Source organism: Neovison vison, chromosome 12 (assembly GCF_020171115.1).
Source record: "Neovison vison isolate M4711 chromosome 12, ASM_NN_V1, whole genome shotgun sequence".
NCBI classification, from domain to species: Eukaryota; Metazoa; Chordata; class Mammalia; order Carnivora; family Mustelidae; genus Neogale; species Neogale vison.
The window spans coordinates 76,932,934-76,959,069 of NC_058102.1; the positions used below are offsets into that span (position 1 = coordinate 76,932,934).

The window sequence follows — 26,136 nt, forward strand, 5'->3', positions numbered from 1 at the left end:
CTTAATTTGAGAGTCTGTCAGTCCTCCATTCAGGCTCTGCTTGCATTATTCTGTGTGAATGGTGGGACCAAGAGTGCTTCTTCTAATCAGTGGGGGATACATAAAACAGCTAAAATGCTAGGTTTTCTTTTGTATGGATGCAATTTAAAAAATTAAAATAAAAAAAAAGGTGAACATACTAAGTGTAGAATTAATTTCTTTAAAAAGCTATTTCAGAGAAACACTTCAATTATGAATTTGACTACATTTTGCCCCCTTAATATTTTTAAATAACTCACGAAAGATGCCCAGTTAAACTCAGCAGCTTTTTTTTTTTTAAAGATTTTATTTATTTGACAGAGAGAAATCACAAGTAGGCAGAGAGGCAGGCAGAGAGAGAGGGGAGAAAGCAGGTTCCCTGCGGAGCAGAGAGCCCGACGTGGGGCTCAATCCCAGAACCCTGGGATCATGACCTGAGCCGAAGGCAGAGGCTTTAACCCACTGAGCCACCCAAGCGCCCCTAAACTCAGCAGCTTTAATTTTCTACCCTCTCTACCAAAGGAGTGAAAACAATTGGTGCTTTATTTTATTTTATTTATTTATTTGACAGACAGAGATCACAAGTAGGCAGAGAGGCAGGCAGAGAGAGAGAGAGAGAGAGATGAGCAGAGAGCGGGATGCAGGGTTCGATCCCAGGACCCTGGGATCATGACCCGAGCTGAAGGCAGAGGCTTAACCCACTGGGCCACCCAGGCACCCCAAATGATGTTTTTTTAAAGTATGCAAGGATAAAGAACCCTAGACTAGAAGTTTTGAACAATGCAAAGAGGAGAGACAAAGGTGACTTGCTTAAAACAGCAGAACATATGGACGAAGCTGGCAAGAAGCAGGATGACTGAGATGGCAAAACTCTGGAAGGTTCAGGAATTGGAGGTACCAGCTATTTCAGACAGGGACTAAAAATAAGGAGACTGGTTGAAAACCTCTGCAATAATCAGTAAGAACCCTTGTCTCCCTCCCAGTGCTCTTACCCGACCCACACCTGGAGAGGAGAGGAGGTTTACTGTCCAGAGACAGTGATAAGCAAGCTGGCAGGTTTGAGGACAGCATGCACAATGAAGGCCAGATGGAAAGCATGGTCTGAAAATCAAAGTGTCTGGCCTTAAACCTTCTGAGGGAGAACAACAGTCAAGTCTGAGGACAGAAAAAAAAAGGCTTCGTGGTCTCAAATTGTTTTACTTCCTACTGAGCTTTTCACAGGCAACGAGTGCAGAATAAGAACCACCAAAAAGAAGGAGTTAGGCTAAAAAAGAGGACGTGGGACCTGAGACGCAGGGAAGTTAAGCAGAAGAGAAGTAGAGAGCATCCAGATCAGAGGGGGGCAGGATAACGGAGGCTCCAGGAGGAAGGTGTGCAGAAAGGGGAGGGGAGGGGACGCAGAATGACAAGGACGGATTTCCCGTTGCTTCTCATTAAGCTTAACTATCAAGACAAGGTTATACAGTTCCACTGAAGAGTGTGTGGGAAAGATTAGTGAGGGGTACGCTGAAGACTGAGCAAATTAAAGGAGGAGGCAATTATTTTCTGCAGAGGAGAAAAAAGTGTTGGTACAAATGTATTAGCCCACAGGTCAGGTTCCAGGGCCCAGGGTAAGGTGGAGAAGCACGGAGCCTGTCGCTGGAGCAGCAAGGAGATGACGGGCAGCACAAGGACACGTCATCACAGCACGCAAAGCTGGTGCACTGGAAACAGTACTCCTGTAGCCATTATGATGAAAACCATAAATATCAGTTAATCCACAAACTTGAGATACAATCATAAGGGGGGTTGTGAACAGGGGGCTAGTGGTGGGAAGAAGTTTCTCATCTCCATAATGCAAAGTCAGTGCAGAATTTCAAAAAATCAGAGTCAATGAAAATTATATAAATATTATTTATTTAGGAATACAGACTCAATTACAGAAGGAAATACCTAAAAAGAAGGAAAAGCAATTGCCTTGGAGAGTAAAACTCAGGTAAGAGGAAGAGCAGGTCAGGGACAACTGCTTTTTGTGATAAACTTTATACTACTTTGATTTCTATATACATAATACTGTGATAAAAATTAAAATGAAAAATATCAATAACCTTAAAATAAGTCTGTGACTTTTTTAATCTACTGCATGACTGACTCAACTTCAAGAATAGAGTCTATCATTTACTAAAGGAAAAAAAAAAACCAGCAAAATGGGAAAAAGTGCTTTCCTGTGCTTTATGAGATCAATCTTCATCTGGCAAGGCCTGTGATTCATACTCTACCATTAAAATAACGAGCTAACTGACATTTTTTCCAGCTGCTGAAACATTATACACATGCAACGTAAGTTAACAATATAATCTGAATAATCAAATTAGTACACAAGTTGGCTTTCTAAGGAACATGTGGAAACAAAAACTGCCTTACTATATGATTCATGCTGAGAAGCCCTAGTCATTTGAGCTTTTCTGATTTTAGAAATCATCTGAGTTATCGATCAATATATCCACATGAGGAATAATTATGCAAATACAACTTACAAACAACTGATATATAGGAATGATCTTTTGCCCGCTTCATCTCGAAGTTGTTGTCACAAGCACACAAGCAACATCTAAACTTCCTTCTTCCCCAACCCGGGGCAAAAAGAACGTCCTACTATGACGAGAGTTCTCATCACTACAGCTGACTTGCGGGTGCTTTTGCTGTGGCCACTCCATCTCTCCTGAGCCCCCTCGCCTACCAGTAGGGTCTGGCACCTACCTACACTCACACCTGCACCTTGAGAACCCTGAGTCCCCTGAGCATCTGTGCTTTTTGATTCTACTCCCACCTGGGAATTCTGGGGTTGAGGGAAAAACACACTTGGAATCTCGAGTTATAGCTTGGATGTTTTCCTGTACAGCAATGATAAGATTGTTTCAATATTTTCAAACACAATAAAGAAATCAGTGTATCACCTTAACATACAGTTTCTATCAGGAAACGTTTCACAATTTTCAACTGAACTTTAAATTCTTAACAAACAATTAGTAAGCTAGAAGTGAACTCTATAAAGACCAGTGAAAGAAATACTCTCCCACAAAACAAACAGCCAGAATAGGAACACCTACAATTATAAATGCTTGTCCAAATTTCCTTGTTTGCATTTTGTCCTAATTAGGAAAATATTACTAGTTTCAGTCTGTTGTATATAACACTATCTTATTATGATACTGCCATTTCACTGAGGTTAATTAGTAAAGTCCTCATTTTATTACTCATGTAGCTATTCCCTTCTTTACCGAAAAAGCTTCATCTCACTGAACTACAAACAGACCCTGCACGATATAATTTGGCAATCGAGTTCATGCATTTCCTAGAACAGGTGACAGGATAAACCCAAAGGCTATATCAACTTCTTTCTTCCATGCTGGTTTCAGTTCTGAGATTTAATGAAATGAATGGCATACAAGGGTGATTCTGATTTTATTGTATATTACTCCAATACTTCTCCAACTGTGATGCTTGCCAATCTACAGAGACTCAGGCTAAGAGAAAAGAAAAGGGATTTTTTTTTTCTTTCTCCATTTTTTTAATCAGTTTACTAAGGATTTGGAAAAGTCAGGCACTTCAGATAAAGGTAAAGCCCAATATGACTACATTTCTTTTCCTGACTATTGAAGATGAACAAATGATCCAGTGCTTAAAATAACCCTACAAATACTGAATTTCCCATCTTGCAAAATTTCAGCAAAGCCTTATGATAAAAAACCAGCAATGTGCAAATAATCATCAATGACATCATCTGGTTCTGAAGTAGGGAAACTAGAACTAGCATTTGTCTGCATTTCCAATACAACCAGTATTTTGTGAGCACCCACTGTGTGCTGGGCACACTTCAGAAGGAACAAGGCAGATGAGGGCTCTCCTCTCATAGAGCTTAATGAACAAGTAAAACAGGATAATTTTAGGCAGCCATAAATACTATGAAGAAAAGAAATGCAGTGATATGAATGAAAGGATGTGGCTCTTTTAAAATAGGATCAAGTCCTATCTGAGGTGGTGACATTTAGACACAAGCAACAAGGAACCAGTCACAGGGAAGATCTAAAGGAATATCTTTCCAGCCAGAAATAAAAGCAACCACAAAGTTGGAGATTCTGAGAAACAGATGAAAGAAAAGAGAAAAACAAAAACAAAAACAATCCTGGTGTGGCTAAGACCTACTGAGTGGTGGGGAGAGGGGGCAGGAGAAGAGGATGGTGGACCAAAGAGGGGCCAGATGGGCAGAGTCTATGGACCATGGCAAAGAGCCAGGTTGACTTGAAGGGTGGTGGAAAGCTACTAGAAGGTTTTCGGTAATGGAGAGTTAAGATCTTTATGTTTTTCAAATGCCATTCTGAGCGCTCTGTGGAAACTGGCTCATGGAGGGTAAACATGGCAACAGGAAGACGAGTGAGGAGACTGGCTACTGCAATAACTGAGCAGGAGGCGGTGATAGCTAGGATGGCTGGTAGTAGGGAAGATAAAGATAAGGAGAAGGAAATAGGACAGAGCGGAAGTTCTCAGACTTTCTTGCCTCATGAAGCCCTTTGTGTCCCAGTAATTTTTTTTTCACCCCTAAGCCAAAAGAAATACCTAATGGTTCAGCTTCTTAAGGTACAGACTACCTAATAGTAGTAGTCTGAGCATATCAGGGTTTCCCTTACAAATTTAACATAGCTCATATCTCTACCTGTGAGAAGTGTCTCGTACCTGTTATAGTTTGGGAATCATGGTTTTGGAGCTTACTTACTAGAGAATGGGACGTGGGGAGTAAGAATAAAGAAAATCACCCAAAGATGATTCCTATACTTTGGAACAAGCTGGACAGGTGGCAGTTCCACTCACGAGATGGTAAGAATGCCGGAAACCACAACCACCCCAAGAGGCAGGTCATACCCCACTGGCAAATAAGGAAGCTGAGATTCAGAGTGGCTACAAGTCACTGAAGGCAGCACAACTGGTCAGGAAGCAACACAATCTGACACCAGGCCTGTCTGATGCCATGTATAGTAATAATGTAATAAATAATATGAGTTAGTCACATCAGAGTACCTTAAATGTGGTTTAATCCTAACCACATTACTCAATAGGTCTGATTCCAAAGTCAACTGCCACACATTCTCCTCTTAGCTGATAAAAGTGATAGTAAGGTGTTGAAAAATGGCAGTGTCATCCATTTAGCCTCAAAAAAGAAATATATATATATATATATATATATATATATATATATATATATATATATGAAATAAAGGTCTTAGAGGTAGAAAAAAAATGAAACAACATTTTACAAATGTCCACAACTACTGTTGTAATGACTGCACTATACTTCCATTTCCAAAGCCAGACCAATCTAATTGTCTGCCCTCATCTTGACCCAGCCCTGAACAGGATATATATGGGGAGAGTTCTAAGTAGAATATTTCTTAGGGCAGGCTGGACAACTTCAAAAGCCCTGATGGAGCTCAGCTGCAGGGAGGAGCAGGGAATGTGGGGAACAAGAGGGGACACATACACTCCAAGAGGCAATACGGTCCCCTTGAAATCTGGACTATAATGTAAAAACGGAACAAATGCGAAGATTCTTCACTTTCTGAAGAAAACATGCCTAGGGGCTAAATTTAGTCCTTGCAAATAGTCTTAGATACATGATTAAATTTCTCAAACATATTAGTGATAAGTGGCTAAGGAGAGGGCCTTAAGGAAGTTGAAGAAGATTATTAGAAGAATCCAGGAGGAGGCTCTTAATTCTGTGCAGGAAACTGAAGTTAAAACTGCCCAGTTCAATCTACTTTATACATTTTGTATTTTCTGGGACTATGTGTTTTTCTGGAAGTGGAAATAGGTGCACCTTATATTTAGTTCTGTACATTTTAATCTTCCAAGTTCAAAATAATCTTATCAAAATAAATGAAGATGTTCCAGCAAGAGACACTGTTCATTTTTCTCCCTGCCATGAATGACATGTCATTAGACTATTTGTCTCTGCACTGAGCAGCTTAATAGCATTTGAAATCCTGCAATTCTATCAGTCACAGGAAGCATAATCACAAACTTGGATAGAAGTCACTAACTTAGCTCTTCAGTTGCCCTGAGGAAGAAGGAACCAAGAGATCGGACTAGCAGAAATAGCATGGATCTTCAGTGTTGAAACTCAAACTAAACCCTCAAAGAGCTTCTGTCCAGTATTATAAATTATTAGAAAGGCTGTTATAGTTTGTCACTAATTCTATAGGTCAGGACTTATTTGAGAGTAGTTTTGAAAGATCCTGTTCTCAAATCTTAATGCTGTGGCTTGTGTTTTCCTAAGGCTGTGACTGCAAAATAGTTAAGATGACACTCACATAGTCAGACCAAGACAGTTCCAATAAGAACAGCAAGGCTATGTATGACCTGGACTATAATCAAAATGAAAGCAAAACAAAACAGTAATATGAAAAATCTAGCTGGCTCTTCCTGGGAACTACTTCAAGGAAAGCAATTTTACTATGCTCCATGCAATGCTCCTGGGGTGGGGTGGGGGATAAATCTTCAGTTAGAATAAAGCACAATAACTTATGACAAATATCTACTCAGAGGGCTATAGACAATCACATAAATTAGCCCGGGGATGCAGGGTGATGGCATGTGACCTGAGTTTGGAGGTCTTTTAGGGTAAGGTGGATATTTTGTCTTGGGAGAATGGTGTATTTGAAGGCACTGAGGCCTGGATTAGCTTTAATCATTGGCAGAAGTACAGGATGTTCCAAATAGCATGAGGCAGAGCGTGTGGGAAGTGGCTGGACATAGGGCAGTGCAAATGGACCAAAGTCAGGACATGAGGGGACCTAGATGTTGAGCTCTGCTGAGAGCTGCAGGAACCAATAATGGCTTTAAGTCAAGAAGGGATAGGAACTGACTTTGTTTCAGAAAGGTCACAGGCAGAGATAAGAATAGCCTGAGGGAGGTGAGATTTAAGGCAGAAAAATCCTGAGTCTCTTCCCACAGTGTTGCCCAGCCCCTGGCCTCACAGACCTGGTCCACCTTGATGCTCCCTCTTAGGAATTAAGACTTGAGACAACTCCATTCAACTGACTGTGGATGCTGAAACTCAGAGGGACATTTAAGGTTATGTGGCAGGGTATGGCCAGGTTTGAACGACAACAAAACACCAGTGGAAGATCTCAAAGAGAAAGAAGAAGAGGGTGCTTGCAGCCAGAGCAGCAAGGATAAGATACAACGTGGATACAGAGGCTGAGCAAGTGACTCTCCAGTTCCTGGTTTCAGCCCCTCGCTACGCCCAGCTCTATTTCCTGCCCTTAGTCTCTATGCCCTTACTACAAACCCCTTTATTTTCCTTCAGCAACATTTGAAGGGGATTCTGTCCCTTGTAAACACACTGAATCCTGTCTGAAGCCGGGACTGAACACAAACATATAATGAAAACAAAGCACCTGGGTGGCTCAGTTGGTTAAGTGTGTGCCTTCAGCTCAGGTCATGATCACAGGGTTTCTGGACTGAGCCCCATGTCAGGCTCCCTGCTCAGTGGGGAGCCTGCTTCTCCCTCTGCCCTTCCTCCTGGCTTATGCCCTCTCCCTCCCTCCCTTCCTCTCTGCCAAATAAATACATAAAATCTTTTTTTTTTTTTTTTTAAACAGAATAGAAAGGATGTAAAAGATATTAAGCAAGTAAAGTGGAAGGAAATTGCGATGCTGGATTTGGAAGGGTTGGCTCCCATACACAGTCTTGGGCACCCACTGGCCATACTCTGCACTGCAATGGGGATGACAGGAGGCCAAACTGGAGGGAAATGGTACGTATTCATTTTGTACCTGAAGAGACTGATGAGAGTAAGATATCCAAGTAGAAATGTCCAGCAGAAGGACAGAATTGTGTATCTCAGAGTTGTTCATATCTGGAAATGTAGGTGAGGTCATCTCTCATATGTGGATGGTCAACAAAACCATGAGTAGAGGAAATCTCCAGCAGAGCTGCAAGCTAAGGCCTGAGGAGCACTGACATTAAGGTGCAAAACAAGTAGGCAAAGTCATGAAGGACACTCGAGATGAAATGCTGTGATGTGCCAAGAAAGGAAAAATTTTTAAGGGAACCATGCCCATGAGACGAGAGCCTAGACGCTTATCTTGCTGAGAGGATGACAAAAGTTGAGTGTGGAAAGGAGAACAGAAGCCCATAATATCATCTGACTACCTCACGTAAGATAGGCATTTTGGTGCCTCATTTCATTTCCAAAGCAACTTTTCAAGATGGGTGGCAGCATATCTTCTTAAAGATGAGGGGGAGGGGCGCCTGGGTGGCTCAGTGGGTTAAGCCGCTGCCTTTGGCTCAGGACATGATCTCAGGGTCCTGGGATTCAGTTCCGCATCAGCCTCTCTGTTCAGCAGGGAGCCTGCTTCCTCCTCTCTCTCTCTCTCTCTCTCTCTCTATCTCTCTGCCTACTTGTGATCTCTGTCTGTCAAATAAATAAATAAAATATTTAAAAAAAAAAAAAAGATGAAGGGGAAACACCAAAGTTCCCTGGGGATAGGCTAAAAGTCGTATTGTATACCTCTAGTCCTCTAGTCCCTGGCAGAGAGCCTTCCTTCCACTGATTTGTTTAAAGAACGAATAAAGAAGTGAACATTTCAACAATTTTAAAATGGTCTACATGGACCTAACCAGACTGGTTCCTCTCAAATTCATGTATGACTTGGGGGACAGGGATGTCCCCCCCACCCCTTTATGGATATAGCAAGCCTATGTCCTAGGGCACAGCCCTGAATTTCATGCTGCTGTTTCAACTCACTCACAGCATCTCTATTTCCTCTACTTACCTTTCAGCAAAACATGAGTCAGAGAAAGGGCAGGCAAGGAACTCATGTTTTTATATTACCAAAGATGTCCTGGGGAAACCCAGAATCTTAGCTGCTGATAGTTTAACAAACCACAGAGATAAATCTCCATTAATTGCCACAGAACCTTAAATTCCCAACTGACTCAGAAAGGATACAAAAGGATATGACAATCCTTTGATGTAAACCACAAGTCATGCCACATGGGGTATACTTAGCCACAGATTCTCCCACCTCCTATGGAGGCATTATTAGCTCTGATCATTCAAAGGTCATTGAGGTCTTTTCTCCTTGACTTAAGATAAAAGAACACATATAATACTGAAGTGGACAACACTCCTAACACAACTATGAGTTAAAAGAAAAACACTATTATGATTCCTTTCTGTATCCTGAAAATAGAGACATGCATGAAAGAAGGATATTATAACAATTCTGTTATCTACAGAGGATGCCTCAAATACTGGATTAATGGGTATGGGCCAAAGAGTATGCATTGACTGTGGAATATCTCTGCTTTCCACAGATTCCCTCGAATTCACAAACTGCAACACACAGTGAGCTAGCATGGACTCCATTCCTCCCAAGGGCCTGAACCATAAATACTGTTCTCTTCTAACCACTGTAAGAACTGTATATAGGAGGTATTTTCCGGATTTCCAGATCACTGAGACCCAGAAGTTAAAGAAGCATGTACAGTCTACACAGCAAGTGTGCTAGGTTTGGATTCAAATTCGGATCTAATATCAAATGTTGTATTAACGCTTGGTATATCACATTTCTGGCCAGAAAACAACTCCATATACAGAAATTTCAAAAATATAACAAAAAGGGCACCTGGGTGGCTCAGTTGGTTAAGCGACGGCCTTCAGCTCAGGTCATGATCCTGGAGTCTGCGTATCGGGCTCCCTGTTCAGCAGGGAGTCTGCTTCTCTCTTTGACCCTCCCCATTCTCATGCTCTCTTTCTCTCTCAAATAAATAAACAAAATCTTTAAAAATATATATATGACAAAAAAATCACTTATATATGCTCTCTTCATGTTCCAGCTAATCTGTTTTCTGTGTTCCTACAACATATAAATTTGGCTTTTATGCTGCATTGTAAGTATTTATGTCTAACTGTTCAGTAGAATACAGACTTCATAATGACAAGAAATTATAGTTTCCAAATATTTGAAGCTCTACCAACAATATAGTAAATGTTGGCTGAAGGAATAAATGAGTACTTTGGCAGATGTAGTTTTAAGATTCTTGTGACAGAACAAAATTATTTGTGAATTATACCAAAAATATCTCTGAAAGATAATAATATCCAAGGAAATATATTCTCATTGCTTCTTATGAAGCTCTCATTTTACTACTTACTTTCTGTATAGTTAGTGACCTTTCTTCACTAAACATTAATTTGGTATAACCACAGAAAGATACTATAAAAATCCATATTCCTACTGTGTAAACATATTTTTACATGTATTTAAAGACACAGCAAGATTTTAAACAGATGCTCCTCATGCCCTGTCCTTTATGCTCTCGGCTCCTCTCTGAATTCCCCTGTAGTTATCATGGAAACTCACTGTAGAATCCAAGTTTCTAATTAAATTCCCAGGCTTTTTACTTCAGTCCCAAGAGCTCTGGCCCCAGGAGAGAGGGGCTCAGGGAACCCCCAGAATGACTCATAGAGAGGGACTGAAAATGGTGAAAAAATACTTGTGGAATAATTCTGAAGCACATACTATACTATTCCTCAGCAGGACTGAGCTCTAACTGTTGACTGAGATCAGCTGCTTATCAGCACAGCCTTCACGGTATCCCTGACCCTATCACACATTCTCTGCTCTCTCACTCATGCTTCTTGGTTTCATTCACCCCCGACCCCAGACCCAATTCTTTGTCTTGGGGCCTGTTTGGAGGAACTCAAACCAAGAGAGGTGTGCAACATATACACAGGGAAATGTGAAGCAATTAGGAACACTAGAAAGCCATTCAGTTTAGAGCTTCATCTGATGAGAATGCTTTGCTCTACACGGTAAGATAGTGATCTGTCACTAAAAATGGCCTCAGACTCCAGAGGTCAGCCTTGCATCCTTTCCCTTGTGCAGGATTTGAGAGATCAGTGAAGTTCACTGGGCTTGAGCCTACCCTTACAACATTAGGAAAGCCCTGGAAAGTTCTCTCACATCAGGTTACAGCTTTGCTACACAATCTTGGGGCAAAGAAGTACTATCAACCATAACCAAGACTGTCCTTCCAAAAATGATATACTTTGGAAATAAAAATGTGGTCTTAACATAGAAGAAGCTAAGCATCCAGGACAATGACTGGCATGTGGTAAGCATTAACCAATCTTCCAAAAATTATGTCAACAAAATACATTTTTCTTTTTATACTAAAACCGATCTCCTATAGTTTGATTACTTTTCATCCAAGAAAGGTTTAAAACATTTCAAACACAAATGTCTTAGCTTCTACTTTACTTGAAACTCCATTTTTTCTCATTCAACTGTGTATTAAAGTTCACTTTCATCTACTTCACTTGATACATAATTTAGAATGAAGGCAAGTAACTGGCATGCCTAAAATCCCACCATGGAGACAGATCTTAAAACCAATTCTTTCTTGATTCCGGGCCAATATTTTTCCCAACACATTAAACTCATCTTTCAAAGGAGTCATCCAATGAACACAAATGACTACAAAAACACATATCCTGAGACATTCCAATGAGGTAAGCATGCTATCATTCAACAGCTTTTCTGGATTATGTTCAGAGTTCTACTGAGGAGGCAGAGGGAAGGAGAAGGCTCACTTTAGGGAGCAAATGCTTTGGTTCATTCATCCTGCCTGCTGAAGTTTGCAGAGAGCAAACCCTCACCTCTGGTTCAGGTTTATAGCAGGAGAAAGCATCAATCCTTATTGTTTTCTTCTTATTTCCTGTCACATTTATTTTTCTCTACATTTACCACCATCTGGCCATGCCTGCTTGTTGTGTATGTTTCCTCACTGCCTGATAATTTTTTAACCTAGGAGAGCTTGCTGAGACTAACATAGGAGAATGGAACACATTCAGAAATATTGCCCTTATGAAATTAAATTAATTAAATATGAATAATAAATATAAATGACTCACCCAACCATCAGGCTGGCTTGTCCAAGAACTCTAGCCAAAGGCCTTAACTGGGTACCAGCAGATTAAGGAATCTGATGAGCTTTATGATTCTTAAGATGGATACCAATGATTAGCTCACCATCATTCTACATTTCTTTTTTTTTTTAAATCTTTGAATGGTATTGAATTCCACTAACTCAGATTTCTTATAACACACCCAAACAAGCTTTAAACAGTCAACTTTGGGTATTTCAGGTGTTCTACAACTAGAGTAGCTCATGGGACATGGAGTCATAAATCAGGGTTCCACTCTCAATGCTAAAATTTATGAAACGATAGTGGACAAGTCACTCCACTTACTAAGCCTTAGCTTCCTTCGCTAGAGAATAAGCAGAAGAACTGCCATGCCTACTTGTTAGGATTTTAAAGAAGATCAAGAAAGATCATGTCCATAAAAATACTTTAGAGTGTTACATATGTAAAGCAGTAAAAATGTTTGTTAACATAGTTACACCATTAGAGAGGCTAATAATCTTGTCCCATTTTTTTCCTTTTCTGTTAATATCTAAGTGAGTTAATATATATCAGAGTAGTATATGGTATTTAATGTTCACTAAATGATAACCATTAACATTATAATTATAAAGACATATTTTTCCAAAGGTCTTTATTATCTCTTGTGAACAGGACAGAAGAAGAGATCACCTGAAAATTAAGGCCATACAGTTATGGAAATAAGAGTGTCTGCCCATCCAACATAAATGCCTACTTCCTCTTGCCATTTTCAATGATGTGGATGGAACTAGAGGGTACTGTGCTAAGTGAAATAAGTCAGTCAGAGAAAGACAACTATCATGTGATCTCATTGAAATGAGGAATTTGAGAAACAAGACAGGATCATAGGGGAAGAGAGGGAAAAATGAAACAAGATGAAACCAGAGAGGGAGACAAACCGTAAGAGACTCTTAATCTCAGGAAACAAACTGAGGGTTGCTGGAGGAGAGGGGGATAGGAGGGATGGGGTGGCTGGGTGATGGGCACTGGGGAGGGTATGTGCTATGGTGAGAAAAAAATAATAAATTTTAAAAAATTAAAAAAAATCAAACACCTATTTTCTACCCCTACTTTAAGTTAATAGAGAAGGGAAGAGTGGGAAGAGATAAATCTGGGGACTCTAATTACTAAGAGAAGAATGAAAAGTAGAAGACTGGCACAGGTATCCTAAGAAATTTATTCCCTCACAATCCTTTTTACTTGAAGATTCAGAAGCTTACATTTCTGAATGTCCTTCTCCTCTTTACTACTGATCTTCAAGTGAGCCATTTCACCACTTGGTCCTCTCAGGTAAAAATCTTATAACTTTCATCTGTCCAAGATGGAGTGATATATGTTCATCAGAATGTTATCAAGATACAGCTTATTTTTGTTTCCTTTGCCTTTGGAGACATATCTTGAAAGAAGTTGCTGTGGCTGATATCAAAGAGATTACTGCCTATGTTCTCCTCTAGGATTCTGATGGATTCCTGTCTCACGTTGAGGTCTTTTATCCATTTTGAGTTTATATTTGTGTACAGTGTAAGAGAATAGTCGAGTTTCATTCTTTTACATATAGCTGTCCAGTTTTCCCAGCACCATTTATTGAAGAGACTGTCTTTTTTCCACTGTATATTTTTTCCTGTTTTTTCAAAAATTAATTGACCATAGAGTTGAGGGTCCATATCTGGGCTCTCTACTCTGTTCCACTGGTCTATGTGTCTGTTTTTATGCCAGTACCATGCTGTCTTGGTGATCACAGCTTTGTAATAAAGCTTGAAATCAGGTAAGGTGATGCCGCCAGCTTTATTTTTGTTTTTCAACATTTCCTTAGCGATTCAGGGTCTCTTCTGATTCCATACAAATTTTAGGATTATTTGCTCCAGCTCTTTGAAGAATGCCGGTGGAATTTTGATCGGAATGGCATTAAAAGTATAGATTGCTCTAGACATTTTAACAATGTTTATTCTTCCGATCCAAGAGCATGGAATGGTCTTCCAACTATTTGTGCCTTCTTCAATTTCTTTCATGAGTGTTCTGTAGTTCCTCAAGTACAGATCCTTTACCTCTTTGGTTAGGTTTATTCCCAGATATCTTATGGTTCTTGGTGCTATAGTAAATGGAATCGATTTTCTAATTTCCTTTTCTGTATTTTCATTGTTAGTGTATAAGGAAGCCACTGATTTCTGCACATTGACTTTGTATCCTGCCACGTTGCTGAATTAATATATGAGTTCTAGTAGTTTGGGGGTGGAGTCTTTGGGGTTTTCCATATAAAGAATCATGTCATCTGCGAAGAGAGAGAGTTTGACTTCTTCATTACCAATTTGGATACCTTTTATTTCTCTCTGTTGTCTGATTGCTGTTGCTAAGACTTCTGAACAAGAGTGTTGAACAAGAGTGGTGAAAGTGGGCATCCTTGTCTTGTTCCTGATCTCAATGGGAAGGCTGCAAGCTTTTTCCCATTGAGGATGATATTTGCTGTGGGTCTTCATCAAAATCAAAAGCTTCTGCACAGCAAAGGAAACAGTTAAAAAAACAAAGAGGCAACCCACGGAATGGGAGAAGATATTTGCAAGTGACAGTACAGACAAAAGGTTGATATCCAGGATCTATGATGAACTCCTCAAACTCAACACACACGAAACAGGCAAACACATCAAAAAATGGGCAGAAGATATGAACAGACACTTCTCCAATCAAGACATACAAATGGCTAGCAGACACATGAAAAAATGTTCATCATCATTAGCCCTCAGGGAGATTCAAATTAAAACCACATTGAGAGATCACCTTACACCAGTTAGAATGGCCAAAATTAACAGAACAGGAAACAACATGTGTTGGAGAGGATGTGGAGAAAGGGGAACCCTCTTACACTGTTGGTGGGAATGCAAGTTGGTGCAGCCTCTTTGGAGAACAGTGTGGAGATTCCTCAAGAAATTAAAAATAGAGCTTCCCTATGACACTGCAATTGCACTCCTGGGTATTTACCCCAAAGACACAGATGTCGTGAAAAGAAGGGCCATCTGTACCCCAATGTTTATAGCAGCAATGGCCACGGTCGCCAAACTATGGAAAGATCCAAGATGCCCTTTAACGGATGAATGGATAAGGAAGATGTGGTCCATATACACTATGGAGTATTATGCCTCCATCAGAAAGGATGAATACCCAACTTTTGTAGCAACATGGACGGGACTGGAAGAGATTATGCTGAGTGAAATAAGTCAAGCAGAGAGAGTCAATTATCATATGGTTTCACTTATTTCTGGAGCATAACAAATAGCATGGAGGACAAGGGGCGTTAGCAAGGAGTAGGGAATTTGGGTAAATTGGAAGGGGAGGTGAACCATGAGAGACTATGGACTCTGTAAAACAATCTGAGGGGTTTGAAGTGGCGGGGGGGTGGGAGGTTGGGGTACCAGGTGGTGGGTATTATAGAGGGCATGGCTTGCATGGAGCACTGGGTGTGGTGAAAAAATAATGAATAATGTTTTTCTGAAAATAAATAAATTGGAAAAAAAAAAGATACAGCTTATTTTAAGTTCCTCAAAAGAAGCAAGATGCTCTCAGACCTCCACAGAAACAAGCATTTATCTTACTTTTCTTACTTTTTCTTCTCTCCCTCCCTCCTGCTCACATATAAACACATTTTGGCTGTGATAATAATGGTAATGGGGAAAGAACAGATCACAATAAGAATTTCTTTTTTTTTTTTTTTTTTTAAGATTTTATTTTATTTATTTGAGAGAGAGAGACAGTGAGAGAGAGCATGAGCGAGGAGAAGGTCAGAGGGAGAAGCAAACTCCCCATGGAGCTGGGAGCCCGATGTGGGACTCGATCCTGTGACTCCAGGATCACGCCCTGAGCCGGAGGCAGTCGTTTAACCAACTGCGCCACCCAGGCGTCCCGACAATAAGAATTTCTTAAGAGAGTTTCCTTCACTATATCATCAACCTCATTTATCACCCCCCTCTCTTTAATCACATAGGGAAATATTTTATTGGTCTAAGACATACAGTGCCATAATAACAACACTTTTATATCAGGAAAGCTAGTACTCCATTTGCTCTGTTCTTTCTCTCCTGTGAAAAGAGAATAATCTATTCAGCATGTCTGAAATTATTAAATAAAGTCATTAGAAAATTACTTCTTCTAAGAGTTAAATGTAGTGTCTAAAGTAAGTTATACTTTTTAGAATTTAGAAGTCCTCTGTTCAATAGGATAGAGGATAAGGTATAGATTAGGAGATAAATCTTCATTATCACACAAATAAAAATACATATATATGCACACACAGTATTTTTTTCATTGTAAAGGATGTGAAAATTAAATATTCCAAGAATAAAATGTATTTCATTGACTGAGATAGGATACTAAATAGGTCAAGGAAATAGAAACAAAAATCCTCTGAGGGAAAAGAGAGAAACCTAAACATGGTAAGATCATATAATGCAATTATAAGGATGATTTATCTTTCAATATTTTTTCATATGATTTTTCTATCAACTTTTCTTGGTGAGAAATAGAATTCAAAATACCGCATGATCCAGGTTCATACAAACTTTGGGGTGAAAGATGGGTTTAACAAAAGGATTTCAACTTCTACAGATTATTGGGTTTGGGCTATGAATACAGAAGAATATTGTCTACTTTATTTCTCACTTAGCCGGGAAGAAAATGGAAAGAAAGAGTAAGAGTAAAGAGATACACATAATGGAATACCCATAAAAACAGAACTCCAAATTAACAAAATGACTTTTTTTTAAAGATTTAATTTATTTATTTGACAGAGAGAGAAAGATTACAATCAGGCAGAGAGGCAGGCAGGGCGGGGGTGGGGAGGGGAGAGCAGGCTCCCTGCTGAGCAGATAGTCCAATGCAGGGGCTCAATTCCAAGACCCTGAGACCATGACCTGAGCTGAAGGCAGAGGCTTAACCCACTGAGCCACCCAAGCACCCCTGAAATGACATTTTTGAAATAAGAGAAAAATGCAATTAATATTTCCTACCAAAACCAACCAAGACTAAACTATTAGACTCTAATTAAGAGATGATTTTAAATTAGAAAATTTATGGTAATTTACTGAATCTTAAGAATGGAAAAAAAATTACACGCCACACCAATTTTACAGACTGAGAGAGTAGAAGAAAATATGTTCTATACGAGTCCCAAATTAGTCATCCTCCATGCAGATGATGACAGTAGTGCCATCTGTTACAATGAAAGACTTACACTAAGTTTCATGGGCTTAAAATATGAATGTCTGAAATTGTGTATTATGAATCACCACTAGTTATTTGTCATAGATATTGAATCACCTAAGTGTCTAACCCTCTAACCTCCAGACATTAAATGTCATATTAATTTCTTTAGGGAGTTGGTCAGATGTTTTGCATCATGTAGAAGCAATCAAAATCGAGCCATCATTTACCTTAGCTTATTCTTCCTACTTTCCAGGATTAATACTCAATTGCAAGCAAAAGCTGTATGACAACACTACCTATGTTATGTACAGTTTGTGATAACCAAAGCACAAAATGACTATCATAAATCTTACGAAATATCAGAATTCTTAACGCCCATACCACTTGCTCTCACTTTGCGTAGACCGAGTATTGGGAGAAATGAGCGCCTTAAAATTTGGCAACCTTCATCAGCACTGTTTACACTAGATACCTATGAATGGACTATGACAGTGATTTCAACTAGGACACATTCACCTAAGCCACTACCAATCAATGACAGTTGATTCTGTTTGTGATATTTTATAGGAATACAAAAAAGTATAAGAAAATTTTATTTTGTCAAATTTAAATGCCTAGAAAAGGGCAGAACAAACAAACAAAAAGAGATTTTCAAAAACAGAGAACATATTTTAAATTGGGTTGAAAAAACAGATATTCACATAGGGTAGTGCTGCATTGCATTATTTGAAAACATGGTGTTAGCCTTATTACAATTCTGTTCTAACACCACACTTAGGATGGTGGACACAGAACAGTCATGCTGTACCACAAATAGAAAGCAAACAAACACGCTGGGTACTCTACTGACAGGCCTTTATAGAGCTGATAAAGGTGATGAAAATGAAAGTATACTAGAGGGAAGGAGGAAAGGACCAAAAATTAAAAATGGAATCCAGGAAGTTATATTCTATCAAGGATTATGATTAAAATCAAATTCACAGGGGTCCCTGAGTGGCTCAGTCAGTAAGTGTCTGAGCTGATTTCAGCTCAGGTCATCAACTCAGGGTTGTGAGACCAAGACCTGTAACTGGGCTCCACACTCAGTGAGGAGTCTGCTGGAGATGCTGTCTCTCCCTCTACCCTTCCCCCTGCGGGCACATGCGTACTCACATGCTCTCTCTCTCATAAATTAAATAAATAAATAAATATTTAAAGTGGTATTTCTTAACAAATCCTGATTTAATCTAATGGGTCACTAATGGACCCTAGTCACTATCTTTTAAATAATTATTTTAACCAGTTCACTCTTCTCAAATGCTTATTAATGATGTTATCATATCCCAAGTAACTTCAAAGGGAAATATCAAGAGTCCTAAATACAAGTGCTTTACCAAGTAAAATTGAATTTTACATAATTTATATTTTTGATAAATAATTTTAACCAATAGTGGAGAAAAACTTCTAAAATTTAGCAGGTTTTCAACTAACAGCTAGTTTATCAGCAAAAGTCATGACTTTCCTCTAACAATCCATAATCTATTACCTAGGAACTTAAAAGTCTATTCTGTGAAGACTGGAATAATCCTGCAGAGCCCTTAGCACAATTTGAAATTCCACATTAAACTGTGAGTTTATTTAATGTGTTTCTCCCACCAGCCTATATATGCTGTGAGGTCAAGAAGCATATCTACTTTATTCACTTCTGTGTGTCTCATATAAAATAGCCCATCAAAAATGGGCTTAATGTTGCATAATGAAACACGGTACAACCCTTAATATTCTTCCTTCTCCACCCCCAATCCCCATATAACTTTGGGGTTTAGTCTGACAACTAGAAAGCAGGTAACTTATGTGTCTTCCCCACTTCTCTGTTCCCACTGTCTCTGGCCTACTGTACTCCGGTGGTAATAAACACTTTCTATTAATGTTCTTATCACAATGCATTGTATGTGACTGCCCCAAAAGGAAATGAACTAGTTATCTGTGTGCCCATTTATCTCTGACAATTCCAGGTGATGCCCTTGTTTCATTTTTTGACCATCATCAAGAAATAGCTTATGAAAATGATACAGTCATTAACTCAGAACATAAAGAAGTACTGGATGGCATACAAGAAAAAATTTTATGAAATCAAGTAAAGCCAATAAAGTATAACAAAATAAATCATCTCCTTTTAAGTCACACATTGATAGGTTAAAAGCTGTAAAGTATCTTCCAAAAGGGAGGATCCTACACAGTTAATAAAACAAATCAACAAAAGTCCTACTCTTTTTTTTCTATGTAAAACTATTCCTTCACAGTCTTTTCAGTAAAAAGCCAGAAAGAAATACATACATGATGGTGTTAATGCCTGAGAGCTGTTGGAACATTTGTAGACCACAACCCACAATTAAAGCTCGGCGAGTTGGGGGATAACTCAGCATTCTGCAGATCACAGGTCCAGCTTTTTTAAAAAAGAAAGAAAAAGAAGGACACATCTATTATTTTCAGCTCCCACAGTAATTATTCCCATTAGGATCAATTTCCCCAAATCTCTGTGAAATCAACATGACCAGGCATTGTAAAATGGAACATATAAACGTTGACAGAAATCTGGGCACAATTTATTTCCTAAAACAGATTACTATATATTTGAGTTCAAACTGTAAAAGCAACAAGAAGCAATTCAAGTTAAAACAATTTACAGTACTAGGAAGACCTACATAATTGGAACTGTCAGAAATTATTCTTCCTTAAATCCCTACAAACTGCATTAACTACTCTTTTTCCACTTCCTTGGAAATTAATTATTATTTAAAATCCATTTAATGTGAAACTACTTACAAAGTCACCAGCAAATTGCTTTAATCAACCCAAAGAATGGCATTCATTAAAACAATTAAACAAGGAAAAGAATTCATTCCAATTTATTTGACTTACGTAACAAAATTCACTCCAATCTATTCAATTAAAGTTAAGGAATTTGGGCATGATATAGGACTTGGTTGTGGTTTATATTATTAATAAATGTTATCCAAAAAAGAAAATAAAAGAAAAAAATGTCTGTTTAATAGGGGGGGTACATACACACAGGCACAGATACACACTACTCATACACACACGCATTATTTTCTAGATTTCAAACAGTTCCCTAAGTGGCATTCGATGATCATTTCAAAATATAAATGCGCTTTCAAAATGGCACAGATGCCTCAGTCTCTATATCAGAACTCTAGATCAAGTCTGGAAAGCCGTAGATATGAAACACTGAGGCCTTAAGTAAAGTGCCCCTTAAGTTCCCAAAAGTGCTTCAATTACACCTTCACTTTAGCTTTCAGAGGCATTCTATGCAGCGTCCTCGATGGTGCCAGAGCCGACTCCCCTGGACTAAAGCATTCCTGCTGTCAGAAGAGACGGAGATGTTAACTGATTAATTAGAGGCATTCTTCCTGGAGGCTAAGTTTCATCAGTGAACCCTAAACCAAGTCAAATTTAAAATCCAAGGACGTTTCACCATTTCAGGAACCTTTTGGAAATCTAATATTCTAGTTCACAAAATGGAATAAAATATGCTGTTGTCTCGGCAATAAAAGTTAACATGGGATGTCCAGCCAGGGTATTAGAACTGAACATTACAGGAATGAGAATATTCACCTCTACATGGGTGTGGTTAAAAGCATATGAAGACTTGATTTACTGCAAACGATTGTGTCCCGCAATGTTAAGACAAGGACAAGGATAGAGAAGCATTTCTGGTCATTCAAAGCTTAATGCAGTGACAGCCCATTTAGAAAGCAGGGAGAGAGTACTATAAATGTCAACTGTTTTAGATTCAAGTAAAGCAGTATTAAAATCCAGTACATCAGAAAGGCTGTCTGAAACAGGCAGATTTTGAAAGCTTTACTGTGACAATATTGAAATATATCTGGATCAGTTGTCTCAAAGGTGAGCAGGTTTGCCTGCAAATTCAGCTATCTGTGAGTGAGCCACAACATAAAAAACACACACAGCATCATAAAAAGATCTACCGATTTCCAAAAATCAAAAAATCTAAATGAAGATTATCATTTATTTTGTGTACCATGGAAATTTTAAAACAACAGTGACAACAAAACAAAAATAAAACATCTTCTTCAGTTTTCAGTAACCTCCACAGATAAGAAATTGGCCTTCTCCAAAGAATCTATTATAGTCTGTGGGAAGCTGCATCTATTTTCACTATTAAACTGTTCCAAGATTTGATGGACAGACTACCTAATAATGATTTTGGAGGGCAGAAAAGTAAAGAGAAAATGAAGACAAATTAAAGTTTGATTTGCCAAAATACCAAGAGATATAATATTATATAAACATCAAATATATACTGCCAATTTTTAAAATTCAGAGTTTTTAACTTTCTTTTGGTTTTGATCTCCTATTAAAAATAAACAATAGCAGTTCTGTTATTGGACTGGCTTTTTAAAAAAATATAGAGATAAATTTTGGTCACAGTAGCTGCACATCTGATTATGCATAAATAAAATGAAAGAATTTTCTTTCATTAAAATCATAAACTTAGCTTTATTAGGCAGTAAAACTGACTTAACAAATGCAAACTATCATTAATTTTTATAATCACAGAAGCTATGAGGCAGAAGAAAAATATCAGATATATTAAAAGGTCGAATGATCATAAGTGAAAATTTAAAAGTCATGCTCTACTTATTATATTTCTTTTGATTTTTGTAATTAAAAACATTTAGTGTATATAAACACTGGACACAATTTTTTAAAAAATATTTATGTCTTTGAGACACAAATTCCCACAAAATAAAACATAAAACCTTTATACAACTAAAGTAGATAAAAAACACAGGGCTCAAAATAAAACATGTACTAAAACAATGATGCAAGAACCAAAAATGTGTTCATTTTTGCCTTCATTCTAAACACCTCATACTACATAACTTTCAAAATGGTTGTCCAAGTGTGGCAGGTACTTTAGTGGTAAGGATGCAAAGGACAGTCGTACAAACTTCAGCCATTCCTGTTAATAGCTGTCTGTGAGCCAAGCCTAGAGACATTTCTCCAGGTACAATTAAAAATGCACTAGAACACACCTTATATAAAATCCCAGCTCTCGATTTCCACTTCCAGCCAAGATCGAGTAATAGTTACCAGATTCATCTCCAACATGAAACCAACTATAAAGCCATGAAAAATGTAGTTAACAACAGTTCCCATGACAATGGATAACAGGCAACGAAGGACAGAGAATCCGGAGATTCAGGAAACAAAAGAGGTGAACCCTACAACAACTGTCCAAGTTTAATGCCTCCCTGCAATACAGGGAGGGGAAGCTAGGCAGACTCTGGTGGTTCTTTGAATTGAAAAGATGCAGCTTAGAATTCAGGTACACTAAGTTGGCTAGAGTTGGGAAAGAGTGCCAGGGTGGAGAGAGAGAGGACAGAGAGATCTGGAGTCCCTCTTGGGTATTCCACTGAGTGGAATGTGTGAGGAAACTAGTCAAGGCAGGAGAAAGAGCCATAGAAAGAGATTAAAGCAATCAATTTCAGGACCTGTTTGTACCAACCAGAGGGAAAAACCTGGAGCATAAGGAGGAATAATCAAAAGAGTTTTACCTCAGCAATGGTATAAATTTAGTCCTAGATTCAACACTCCCTGGGTACATCTGAAACAGCTTAAAAATCAAGACCTCCATTGCTTCCAGGTAACTGAATAGCATCCCAGAATGAAATTCAGCAGTAAGATAAAATTTAAAATGTCTAGTACACAATAAAAAATTATCAGGAATGCAATAAGGCAGGAAAATACAACTCGTCACAGTAAAGGGATTAATTCATCCAGAGGACATAGCAATCCTAAATATCTACGCACCTAATAAGAACTTCAAAATACATGAAACAAAAATTGTTACTACTGCAAGGGGAAATAGAAAAACCCATAATTCATCAGCTCCTTCTCCATAACTCATAGTTATATGTAGGCTGACAATCAGCAAAGACAGAGAAGACTTCCAACAACACAATCAACAGACTTGACCTGACATTTAAATATCACTCTACTGACCAAGAGCAGAGTACAGAATTCTTTCCAACAGTAAATGAATGGTAAATGTCTTGAAATTATTTACCAAGACAGATTATATTCTCAGTTCTAAAACCAGTCTCAATTAATTTAAAAGGATTTAAGTCATACAAAGAATGTTCTCCAACCATTATGTAACTAATATAGAAATCAACACCTGAAGATAACTGGAAAATTCCCTCCGAAGGAAACTAAATACTATACTTTTATGGGTCAAAGAAATAATGGGAAACTAGAAAGTATTTGAACTGATAAACATGAAAACACAGCATACAAAATTTGTGGAATGGAGCTAAAGCAAAACAGAGGAAAATTTATAGCAATGACCTTGGATTCCACTTTACAAAACCAGAAAAAGTGGGACAAATGAAACCCCAAATAAACAACATAAAAGGAACAATAAAGAGCAGAACGGAAATCCATGACATAGATAAAAAAGACAGTTGAGAGAGGGGGGAAAAAAAAAATCAATGAAACCAAAAGCCAGTTCTTTGAAAATATCAATAAACTTTGAGTCACACTGCAGTAGCCTGAATAATGGCCCCTCAACAGATATGCACATGTACTAATCCTTGAAACTTGTTAATGTTACCTTACATGGCATAAAAGGACCTTGCAGATATAATTAAATTAAGTATTCTGACATTGAAAGATTATCACGGATTATTTGGGTTTGGCCCTAAATGCAATCATATATATTCCTATGAGGATGCAAAGGGAGATTCAGGATAGAACAGAAAACAACGTGACCATGAACGGCAAAGACTTGATCAATGTAGCCATAAACTGAGAAATGCCAGTGCCTACAAGAAGCTGGGAAAAGCAAAAAACATACTCTCCCCTGAGAGCCTCTGGAGGGAGCATGACTCTGCCAATACCTTGACTTCACCCCAGTGAAAGGAATTTTCAAACGTGTGGCAACCAGACTCTGAGAATAAACAGTTTTTCAAGCTACTAAATTTGTAGGATTTTTTACAGCAGCCATAGGAAACCAATACACAGACTGATCAGGGGGAAAAAAAAAAAAGAAAAAAAAAGTTACGAATATCATGAATAAGAAAAATGAAACTTATATAGATTCTACAGATAATTTAAAAAATAATAAAGGAGTATTACAAACAACTTTATGGCATTAAATTCAACATCTTAGACACAATAGGCAAATTCTCTAAAAGACAGAATCTTCCAAACCTAACTCAAAAAAATAGCCTGAACATACCATGACCTATTAAAAATATTGAGTTTGTAGTTAAAAACTTTCTCCCAAGTCTCAATGGCTTGACAGAAAGCAGAGCAGCAGTTGCCTATAGAGGGATTTAGGAAGGGGGCACAACAGAAAGTTTTTGAAGGGTACAGATATAGAAGTTCACTATCTTGACTGGGGTAAGGGTTTCACAGCATACACAACTGTCAAAATGTACCAAACTCTAAACCTTAACTATGTGCATTTATTGTACGTAAACTGTGCTTCACTAGAGCTGCTAAAACACACACACAAACACACACACTCACCCCGTTTGCAAATAAATTCTAGATGTCAATAGGGCTGACATGGTGAAATGGCTGGTCAGGAGAAAAATCCAAATATTCAAAGATCATAACCTTTACTTAAGGGAAGGGCACAAAGGAGTTACTAATTAGAAGCAACAATAATATCTGATGAAACTGGGCTGCTGAAGTCAGGGACAAGATTACCAAGTGAGGACAGGCAGGCATGCAGGGTCCTTGGAATCTCTGTGGTTTTCCTTGCACTTATGCTTCCCTTTTTTTTTGTTTTATTTTACCATCAACTGAATGGTAAGGATTTTACCATCTACTGAAGAAAACTTAAGAAGAAGTAGAACATATTATGACTAATGAATTACAAGATGCAAACTGTAGGCGGCTTCCCCACTGCTGGCAGTCTTCACAGACTAAATTCTTTATTATAAGAAAAGATGCTCTGTGGAGAAAAGCAGGGCCCTCACTGTGAGCAGGACAATCACAGCTCAGCTTCAAATATTACCCTTCCTGCTCCCCAATTTGGGGCCGAAAAATGGGCTACAATGAAGCTGAGCAAGGACCCAATAGCACAGTCCTCCAGCCTGTCCTGACCCCACTGGAGGACTCAGTTCTGCTCCACAGGCCTTCGGGAAGGAGAGGCATGTCAGCCACAGAGACACCAACAGATCGATGAGGATTTTAAGGCATCTGCTCCAATCTCAATGGGTTTTCGAATATTTCAATAGCTCTTCATGCCTTAGGAACCGATTTTCACCATCAGAAAAGTCCTAAGTAGTCTAGAGCCTTAGGTGTTAATGAGTAAATGAAACACAGAGGAATCAGATGACTTTCCCAAGGTCACACACTAATAAGCCTGTAGTAGAACTCAAGCTACCCACTTATTGATGCCATAAAGCCAAGACATTGTATATGCGACTTAAGTGGATTCTTCTTTGCATAAAAAAAAATAAGAACTGTGAACAATATAACAAACCACTAAAACATGCACTTTCAAGCTACAGTAATAAACGTGCCCTGTGCGCATGACTCTAATCCCTCAGACTCCTTTTGTTCTCTTTTTTTAGGGCCTCACTTGCCACAGTCCCTAGCCCTAATTCCAGAGTTCCTGGTTTGAGAACATTCACTTCACTCTACTCTGAAAGTTCACCACACCCATCTCCAGGGAGCTGAGTATCGTTTACAAATAACTAGGAAAACGGACCACACTTATTTCATGACATATTCAGTGTGTCTGGGAGCAGGTCTTTCCTACAGCTGGGGGGGCCTTCGTTCATCTCCAGCTGGCTCCTACAGTCTCATGACACCCATTTCAAACAGTCCTCTTCCTTGGACTTCCGCCATTCCCTCCTGCCTGTCTGACCAAGTCTTCTGTAGCCCACGAATCA

General features: G+C 38.6%; 1 protein-coding gene across 1 annotated transcript in view; it reads right to left on the reverse strand.

Annotated features, from left to right (window-relative positions):
* SLC2A13 (solute carrier family 2 member 13) overlaps positions 1 to 26,136 on the reverse strand; it is a 376,814-nt gene that overhangs the window by 185,672 nt on the left and 165,006 nt on the right. Inside the window, exon 4 of the mRNA XM_044229028.1 lies at positions 19,517 to 19,625. Coding sequence (XP_044084963.1) covers positions 19,517 to 19,625 — 109 coding nt within the window. The remainder of the gene's footprint in view (positions 1 to 19,516; positions 19,626 to 26,136) is intronic.